Genomic DNA, 12003 nt, shown 5'->3' with positions numbered 1-12003 from the left:
ACATTGTACTATATACCCTCTGTACTATACATTGTACTATATACCCTCTATACTATACATTGTACTATATACCCCTATACTATACATTGTACTATATACCCCTATACTATACAATATACCCCTATACTATACATTGTACTATATACCCTCTGTACTATACATTGTACTATATACCCCTATACTATACATTGTACTACATACCCCAATATACTTCTATACATTGTACTATATAACCCCATATTACTATACCTTGTACTATATACCCTCTATACTATACATTGTACTATATACCCCTATACTATACATTGTACTATATACCCCCTATACTATACATTGTACTATATACCCCTATACTATACATTGTACTATATACCCCTATACTATACATTGTACTATATACCCCTATACTATACATTGTACTATACACCCCCTATACTATACGTTGTACTATATACCCCCTATACTATACATTGTACTATATACCCCTATACTATACATTGTACTATATACCCCTATACTATACATTGTACTATATACCCCTATACTATACATTGTCTATATACCCCTATACTATACATTGTACTATATACCCTCTTTACTATACATTGTACTATATACCCCTATACTATACATTGTACTATATGCCCTCTGTACTACACATTGTACTATATACCCCTATACTATACATTGTACTATATACTCCTATACTATACATTGTACTATATACCCCTATACTATATATTGTACTATATACCCCTATACTATACATTGTACTATATACCCCTATACTATACATTGTACTATATACCCCTATACTATACATTGTACTATATACCCCTATACTATACATTGTACTACATACCCCTATACTATACATTGTCTATATACCCCTATACTATACATTGTACTATATACCCTCTGTACTATACATTGTACTACATACCCCTATACTATACATTGTACTATATACCCCTATACTATACATTGTACTATATACCCTCTGTACTATACATTGTACTATATACCCCCTATACTATACATTGTACTATATACCCCCTATACTATACATTGTACTATATACCCTCTGTACTATACATTGTACTACATACCCCTATACTATACATTGTACTATATACCCTCTGTACTATACATTGTACTATATACCCTATACTATACATTGTACTATATACCCCTATACTATACATTGTACTATATACCCCTATACTATACATTGTACTATATACCCCTATACTATACATTGTACTATATACCCTCTTTACTATACATTGTACTATATACCCCCTATACTATACAGTGTACTATATACCCCTATACTATGCATTGTACTATATACCCTATACTATACATTGTACTATATACCCCCCTATACTATACATTGTGCTATATACCCCCTATACTATACACTGTGCTATATACCCCTATACTATACATTGTACTATATACCCTATACTATACATTGTACTATATACCCCTATACTATACATTGTACTATATACCCCCTATACTATACATTGTACTATATACCCCTATACTATACATTGTACTATATACCCCTATACTATACATTGTACTATATACCCCTATACTATACATTGTACTATATACCCCTATACTATACATTGTACTATATACCCCCTATACTATACATTGTACTATATACCCCTATACTATACATTGTACTATATACCCCTATACTATACATTGTACTATATACCCCTATACTATTACATTGTACTATATACCCCTATACTATACATTGTGCTATATACCCCCTATACTATACACTGTGCTATATACCCCTATACTATACATTGTACTATATACCCCTATACTATACATTGTACTATATACCCTATACTATACATTGTACTATATACCCCTATACTATACATTGTACTATATACCCCTATACTATACATTGTACTATATACCCCCTATACTATACATTGTACTATATACCCCTATACTATACATTGTACTATATACCCAATACTATTACATTGTACTATATACCCCTATACTATACATTGTACTATATACCCCTATACTATACATTGTACTATATACCCCTATACTATACATTGTACTATATACCCCCTATACTATACATTGTACTATATACCCTATACTATACATTGTACTATATACCCCTATACTATACATTGTACTATATACCCCTATACTATACATTGTACTATTTATACCCCTATACTATACATTGTACTATATACCCCTATACTATACATTGTACTATATACCCCCTATACTATACATTGTCTATATACCCCCTATACTATACCACTGTGCTATATACCCCTATACTATACATTGTACTATATACTCCTATACTATACATTGTACTATACACCCCTATACTATACATTGTGCTATATACCCCTATACTATACACTGTGCTATATTACCCCTATTACTATACATTGTACTATATACCCCTATACTATACATTGTACTATATACCCCTATACTATACAATGTGCTATATACCCCCAATACTATACACTGTGTAACCCTATACTATACATTGTGCTATATACGCCTATACTATACATTGTACTATATACCCCTATACTATACGTTGTACTATTATACCCCTATACTATACATTGTACTATACACCCCTATACTATACGTTGTACTATATACCCCTATACTATACATTGTACTATATACCCCTATACTATACATTGTACTATATACCCCTATACTATACATTGTACTATATACCCCTATACTATACATTGTACTATACACCCCTATACTATACATTGTACTATATACCCCTATACTATACATTGTACTATACAACCCCTATACTATACATTGTACTATATACCCCTATACTATACATTGTACTATATACCCCTATACTATACATTGTACTATATACCCCCTATACTATACATTGTACTATATACCCCTATACTATACATTGTACTATATACCGCTATACTATACATTGTACTATATACCCCCTATACTATACATTGTACTATATAACCCCTATACTATACATTGTACTATATACCCCTATACTATACATTGTACTATATACCCCTATACTATACATTGTACTATATACCCCCTATACTATACATTGTACTATATACCCCTATACTATACATTGTACTATATACCCCTATACTATACATTGTACTATACACCCCTATACTATACGTTGTACTATATACCCCTATACTATACATTGTACTATACACCCCTATACTATACGTTGTACTATACACCCCTATACTATACATTGTACTATATACCCTATACTATACATTGTACTATATACCCCTATACTATACATTGTACTATATACCCCTATACTATACATTGTACTATATACCCCTATACTATACATTGTACTATATACCCCTATACTATACATTGTACTATATACCCCTATACTATACATTGTACTATATACCCCCTATACTATACATTGTACTATATACCCCCTATACTATACACTGTGCTATATACCCCTATACTATACATTGTACTATATACCCCTATACTATACATTGTACTATATACCCCTATACTATACATTGTACTATATACCCCTATACTATACATTGTGCTATATACCCCCTATACTATACACTGTGCTATATACCCCTATACTATACATTGTGCTATATACCCCTATACTATACATTGTACTATATACCCCTATACTATACGTTGTACTATATACCCTATACTATACATTGTACTATACACCCCTATACTATACGTTGTACTATATACCCCTATACTATACATTGTACTATATACCCTATACTATACATCGTACTATATACCCCTATACTATACATTGTACTATACACCCCTATACTATACATTGTACTATATACCCCTATACTATACATTGTACTATACACCCCTATACTATAACATTGTACTATATACCCCTATACTATACATTGTACTATATACCCCTATACTATACATTGTACTATATACCCCTATACTATACATTGTACTATACACCCCTATACTATACATTGTACTATATACCCCTATACTATACATTGTACTATACACCCCTATACTATACATTGTGCTATATACCCCCTATACTATACATTGTACTATATACCCCCTATACTATACATTGTACTATATACCCCCTATACTATACACTGTGCTATATACCCCTATACTATACATTGTACTATATACCCCTATACTATACATTGTACTATATACCCCTATACTATACATTGTACTATATACCCCCTATAACTATACACTGTGCTATATACCCCTATACTATACATTGTGCTATATACCCCTATACTATACACTGTACTATATACCCCTATACTATACATTGTACTATATACCCCTATACTATACATTGTACTATATACCCTATACTATACATTGTACTATATACCCCCTATACTATACATGTACTATATACCCCCTATACTATACATTGTACTATATACCCCCTATACTATACATTGTACTATATACCCCTATACTATACATTGTACGTATATACTCGCTATACTATACATTGTACTATATACCCCTATACTATACATTGTACTATATACCCCTATACTATACGTTGTACTATATACCCCTATACTATACGTTGTACTATACACCCCTATACTATACGTTGTACTATATACCCCTATACTATACGTTGTACTATATACCCCCTATACTATACATTGTACTATATACCCCTATACTATACATTGTACTATACACCCCTATACTATACATTGTACTATATACCCCTATACTATACATTGTACTATATACCCCTATACTATACATTGTACTATATACCCCTATACTATACATTGTACTATATACCCCTATACTATACATTGTACTATATACCCCTATACTATACATTGTACTATATACCCCTATACTATACATTGTACTATATACCCCCTATACTATACATTGTACTATATACCCCTATACTATACATTGTACTATATACCCCTATACTATACATTGTACTATATACCCCTATACTATACATTGTACTATATACCCCTATACTATACATTGTACTATATACCCCTATACTATACATTGTACTATATACCCCTATACTATACTATACAATGACATTGTATATACATGTGGAGTCACCGGGTCATTGTCTACATGACCGCTCCTCCCTACTTATTACCCTTCCTCTCCCGGACTCCTTTCCTCCAATCAGGGAGGAGTCCTCCACTTATCACCTTCCCTCCTATCACAGGAATTGTCCTGCCAGGATTTCATACACCCATCACTGAGATCCCCGGGGGCCCCAAACTTCTCACTACGAGGGCCACATTATTTATTTTATAAATGTTCTCAGGCCAAAAAAATCTGTTTTATAAATGAATGAAAACCTTCTAATCAGCAACAGAGAAAAACTTCAGTATAATGAAGCAAAGAAATTCCAAATAAACATCAGCCCATTAATGTCCCCCCTTACATCCGGGTCCCCATTAGAGTCCCCCCTTACATCCGGCCCCATCAGTGTCCCCCCTTACATCCGGGTCCCCATCAGAATCCCCCCTTACATCAGTGTCCCCATCAGAGGTCCCCCTTACATCCGGGTCCCCATTAGAGTCCCCCCTTACATCCGGGTCCCCATCAGAGTCCCCCCTTACATCCGGGTCTCCATCAGAGCCCCCCTTACATCCGGGTCCCCATCAGAGTCCCCCCTTACATCCGGGTCTCCATCAGAGCCCCCCCTTACATCAGTGTCCCCATCAGAGGTCCCCCTTACATCAGTGTCCCCATCAGAGTCCCCCTTACATCAGTGTCCCCATCAGAGTCCCCACTTACATCCAGGTCCCCATCAGAGTCCCCCCTTCATCCGGGTCCCCATCGGAGTCCCCCCTTACATCTGGGCCCCCATCAGAGCCCCCCTTACATCCGGGTCCCCATCAGAGCCCCCCTTACATCCGGGTCCCCATCAGAGTCCCCATCTTACATCCGGGTCCCCATCAGAGTCCCCCCTTCATCCTGGTCCCCATCAGAGCCCCCCTTACATCCGGGTCCCCATCAGAGCCCCCCCTTACATCCGGATCCCCATCAGAGCCTCCCCTTACATCTGGATCCCCATCAGAGCCCCCCCTTACATCCAAGTCCCCATCAGAGCCCCCTCTTACATCCGGATTCCCATCAGAGCCTCCCCTTACATCCAGATCCCCATCAGAGCCTCCCCTTACATCCGGATCCCCATCAGAGCCCCCCTTACATCCGGGTCCCCGTCAGAGCCCCTCCTTACATCCGGGTCCCCATCAGAGGTCCCCCTTACATCAGTGTCCCCATCAGAGGTCCCCCTTACATCAGTGTCCCCATCTGAGTTCCCCCCTTACATCAGTATCCCCATCAGAGTTCTCCCTTACATCAGTGTCCCCATCTGAGTTCCCCCCTTACATCAGTATCCCCATCTGAGTCCCCCCTTACATCAGTGTCCCCATCAGAGTCCCCCCTTACATCAGTGTCCCCATCCGAGTTCCCCCTTACATCAGTGTCCCCATCTGAGTTCCCCCTTACATCAGTGTCCCCATCTGAGTTCCCCCTTACATCAGTGTCCCCATCAGAGTTCCCCCCTTACATCAGTGTCCCCATCAGAGTTCCCCCCTTACTTCAGTGTCCCCATCTGAGTTCCCCCCTTACATCAGTGTCCCCATCTGAGTTCCCCCCTTACATCAGTGTCCCCATCTGAGTTCCCCCTTACATCAGTGTCCCCATCAGAGTTCTCCCTTACATCAGTGTCCCCATCAGAGTTCCCCCTTACATCAGTGTCCCCATCAGAGTTCTCCCTTACATCAGTGTCCCCATCTAAATTCCCCCCTTACATCAGTGTCCCCATCAGAGTTCCCCCTTACATCAGTGTCCCCATCAGAGTTCCCCCCTTACATCAGTGTCCCCATCTGAGTTCCCCCCTTACATCAGTGTCCCCATCTGAGTTCCCCCTTACATCAGTGTCCCCATCTGAGTTCCCCCTTACATCAGTGTCCCCATCAGAGTCCCCCCTTACATCAGTGTCCCCATCTGAGTTCCCCCTTACATCAGTGTCCCCATCAGAGTCCCCCCTTACATCAGTGTCCCCATCAGAGTCCCCATCACATACTGAACACTCAGCTCAGCAGTAATGTGCGCGGTCCCGCAATGCAGAGACCCTAATGGACCCCAATGTAAAAATGAGCGGAACCCAGAATAATTGTACACACTTCCAACCCTCAACCAAGGAAAGAATGAGGAAGATCTAACAATGTAACAATATAATTATCACAATAATATAACCATGATAACAATGTAACAATTCTAATACTATAAGATACCTGGGAACATTCAACAGGAGTAACATGAACAAGTCGGCTTCACTCAACTTCCCCCGATCCCCCTGAAATGATCTCAGACGTTCGACCTGGAGCAGAGGAAAGATGGAGATGATATAATATACAATGATACGATGGAGATATATTGATGATAAAACGATGGAGATATAATGATGATATAATGATGATATATTGATGATATAATGATAATGATGATACAGTGGAGATATATTGATGGTATATTGATGATATATTGATGATACGATGGAGATATATTGATGATATATTGATGATACGATGGAGATATATTGATGATATAATGATAATGATGATACGTTGAAGATATATTGATGATATATTGATGATATAATGATAATGATGATACGATGGAGATATATTGATGATATATTGATGATAAAACAATGGAGATATATTGATGATATATTGATGATGATGATACGATGGAGATATAATGATCTCTCTCAGTGTAATATGGGGGGTCTTCATACAGTTTTCACTTTTCTCAACTCTATTAAATATAAAGAAGTGTGGAAAATTTGAATTCCCTGGTATATACAGTATATATATATATATAATGTCTCCTCACCTCGTCTCTGTCGGGGAGATGTTTGGTGAGTTCGGTGAGTCTCTCGGAGCTGTACCCCTCCACGTTCCCCCTCCGGATATCTTCCACTATCTGTGCCGCAGATCTGCGGAGAAAACCATCGCTGATCAATGACTTCTACACCCAAACCGATCAATCCGCTCTGGCACTGTGTATCATGGACAATTGCCAGATTTATTTATTTTGCTGATCTCCTCTGGCCCTTTTCAGCCACTTCCTGTTTACCTGCACTGAGCTGGGCTCTGGATGGACAATGTCTGAGCAATATGACTTAGTGTGGCGTCCTGACAACACTCCGGTGTCCCCGGTGATCCGCCATGGAGGTCCACTTCCTGTTATAGGGTGACAACACCCCCTGTCCCTGAGCTTTCATTAAAATCATCTTTATATCTATTATTAAAGATACCGCATGTGTAAGACGCAAGGCTGGTGCGCCCTCCCTTCTTTGTTATACATTAGGCTTAGTCTGCTGCAGCTTATATTAAAATAATCCCGCCATGGAGATCCTGGTTTAGGAACTTCCTGTTATAGGGTGACAACGCTCTGTCCCTGTCTCCCAATTGTGCTCCTGTGTTGTCACCACATCACATGGACTTCTAAAGAAGACTACAAGAGGCCCTTTCAGCACACATGACACAGATATGTTCCTCTTGTGTCACCATCAGGGAACCCGCCCTGAGAAATGCCATGGGGACATCGCTGGAGTGTATGGAGACAGGAAGTGGCTGCAAAGAGGCTGCAGGAGATCAGCAGCACTGAGATGTAACAAAGAAGAAAAAAAGAGGATTTGTTTCTTATTGTAAACTCAGCACCTGTTCATGATACACGGAGCACAGAGCAAACAATAGATTTCCATCTACTTTACGTCCCCAGGATCCCGTGGTCAGGTCGGGGTTACCTTTTAAACTGTCGGAGAAGGATGCTGATGTTCATACTTCTGCGGGAGTCGAGGAGGAACACCTGTAGAGGAAACGATGAGACATGAAAGAGAGTCCCACCTGAGCCGCCCCCCATCCCCCCCCCCATCCCGCATGTTCCAGCCTGCCTGTCCTCATACAACTCGCCATTCATCCCCAACAAAGGAGTGTATGGGGAGCCGAGCCCTAAAGAGGAACACAGGAGCAAACAATGGAGGGGCCCCTTCCATCTCCACCAGGCGGAACGTACCACCCGCACACTTCACACCGCGCAACATCCGCCATCACTGCCGGGACTTGTCACCTTCTTCCTCCATGACTCCAATATCAGACCGTTCACTGACACCCTGCATGTCCCTCCACCTCTCCAACCAATACCAGACATATCGGGGTTCACCAGTCACTGACACCCTCCACCTTTCACCAATCTCCAACCAATACCAGACATATTGGGGGTTCACCAGTCACTGACACCCTCCGCCTCTCACCAATCTCCAACCAATACCAGACATTGGGGTTCACCAGTCACTGGTACCCTCCACCTTTCACCAATCTCCAACCAATACCAGACATATTGGGGTTCACCAGTCACTGACACCCTCCACCTCTCACCAATCTCCAACCAATACCAGACATATTGGGGTTCACCAGTCACTGACACCCTCCACCTCCCACCAATCTCTAACCAATACCAGACATATTGGGGTTCACCAGTCACTGACACCCTCCACCTCTCACCAATCTCTAACCAATACCAGACATATTGGGGTTCACCAGTCACTGACACCCTCCACCTACCACCAATCTCTAACCAATACCAGACATATTGGGGTTCACCAGTCACTGACACCCTCCACCTCTCACCAATCTCCAACCAATACCAGACATATTGGGGTTCACCAGACACTGACACCCTCCACCTCTTACCAATCTCCAACCAATACCAGACATTGGGGTTCACCAGTCACTGGCACCCTCCACCTTTCACCAATCTCCAACCAATACCAGACATATTGGGGTTCACCAGTCACTGACACCCTCCACCTCTCACCAATCTCCAACCAATACCAGACATATTGGGGTTCACCAGTCACTGACACCCTCCACCTCTCACCAATCTCTAACCAATACCAGACATATTGGGGTTCACCAGTCACTGACACCCTCCACCTCTTACCAATCTCACATAGAGTGCCTTGAAAAAGTATTCATACCCCTTGAACTTTTCCACATTTTGTTACAACCAAAAACGTAAATGTATTTTATTGGGATTTTATGTGATAGACCAACACAAAGTGTCACATAATTGTGAAGTGGAAGGAAAATGATAAATGATACAAATAAATATGTGAAAAGTGTGGGGGGGGGCATTTGTATGGCGCCCCCCGGAGTCAATACTTTGTAGAACCCCCTTTCTCTACAATTACAGCTGCAAGTCTTCCTGTAAATAATAACCCGGTAATGGGGAAAGTCCCCGATGACATCACTGTGGAGGAATGCTGTGGCAGCGACGGGCAGAGGGTGTGCCACGTGTGGCATGGCACAGTGCAGTCTATCATTACTGTCTCTATGGGATTAGGAGGTTATTTACTAAAATCTCTTACAACCTAAACAGACCTGAGACCTCCAATAAGTGCGCATCGTCTACGGGGGGGCTGAAAATTGTATACATGGCGGGCCTTATGTACTAATGTATATACCTACCTACCTGTCATAGAACCACCTACCTGCCATAGAACCACCTACCTGTCATAGAACAACCTACCTGTCCTAGAACAACCTACCTGCCATAGAACAACCTACCTGCCATAGAACTACCTACCTGTCATAGAACCACCTACCTGCCATAGATTTACCTACCTGTCATAGAACCACCTACCTGTCATAGATCCACCTACCTGTCATAGAACCACCTACCTGTCATAGAACCACCTACCTGTCATAGAACCACCTATCTGCCGAGTTCCTTCACCAACTGTGTGCAATTCTACCTAGAAGAAGGCAAAGGGGGGGGGGGGGGCACCCCAAATATTGATCGGATTTCTCTTCATTTACTTTCCATTTTTTTCATGAGGTCTGGAAGCTTTCTTCATTCACAGCATCACACCTGCCTAAGACTTTTGCATAGTTTTGCAGTGTATATATTCATATGATTACATTGTAGTGTCACAAGGATACGATTATACAATGTATCACTCTTCTATACTGTACACGGGTTGTAGAGGACATACATGGAGTCCACCAACAAGGGTACATTGTTATACAATGTATCACTCCTCTATACTGTACACGGGTTGTAGAGGACATACATGGAGTCGACCAACAAGGGTACAATGTTATACAATGTATCACTCCTCTGTACTGTACACGGGTTGTAGAAGATATACATGGAGTCCACCAACAAGGGTACAATGTTATACAATGTATCACTCCTCTGTACTGTACACGGGTTGTAGAGGACATACATGGAGTCCACCAACAAGGGTACATTGTTATACAATGTATCACTCCTCTGTACTGTACACGGGTTGTAGAAGATATACATGGAGTCCACCAACAAGGGTACAATGTTATACAATGTATCACTCCTCTATACTGTACACGGGTTGTAGAGGACATACATGGAGTCCACCAACAAGGGTACAATGTTATACAATGTATCACTCCTCTATACTGTACACGGGTTGTAGAGGACATACATGGAGTCGACCAACAAGGGTACAATGTTATACAATGTATCACTCCTCTGTACTGTACATGGGTTGTAGAGGACATACATGGAGTCCACCAACAAGGGTACAATGTTATACAATGTATCACTCCTCTGTACTGTACACGGGTTGTAGAGGACATACATGGAGTCCACCAACAAGGGTACAATGTTATACAATGTATCACTCCTCTGTACTGTACACGGGTTGTAGAGGACATACATGGAGTCCACCAACAAGGGTACAATGTTATACAATGTATCACTCCTCTATACTGTACACGGGTTGTAGAGGATATACATGGAGTCCACCAACAAGGGTACTGTGTTATACAATGTATCACTCCTCTGTACTGTACACGGGTTGTAGAGGATATA

General features: G+C 40.6%; 1 protein-coding gene across 1 annotated transcript in view; it reads right to left on the bottom strand.

Annotated features, from left to right (window-relative positions):
* The window catches only part of LOC141108844 (uncharacterized), a 69577-nt gene that overhangs the window by 42566 nt on the left and 15008 nt on the right, over window positions 1-12003 (bottom strand). Inside the window, exons 3-5 of the mRNA XM_073600807.1 lie at window positions 8897-8958; window positions 7981-8083; window positions 7377-7462 (exon numbers count right to left, since the gene is read on the bottom strand). Of these exons, the coding sequence (XP_073456908.1) occupies window positions 7377-7462; window positions 7981-8083; window positions 8897-8958 (251 nt within the window). The remainder of the gene's footprint in view (window positions 1-7376; window positions 7463-7980; window positions 8084-8896; window positions 8959-12003) is intronic.

This window comes from Aquarana catesbeiana, linkage group LG09 (assembly GCF_042186555.1).
Source record: "Aquarana catesbeiana isolate 2022-GZ linkage group LG09, ASM4218655v1, whole genome shotgun sequence".
NCBI lineage: Eukaryota > Metazoa > Chordata > Amphibia > Anura > Ranidae > Aquarana > Aquarana catesbeiana.
Note: the sequence above shows the minus strand (reverse complement) of the source record. Positions and strands in the feature narration are given on the sequence as shown.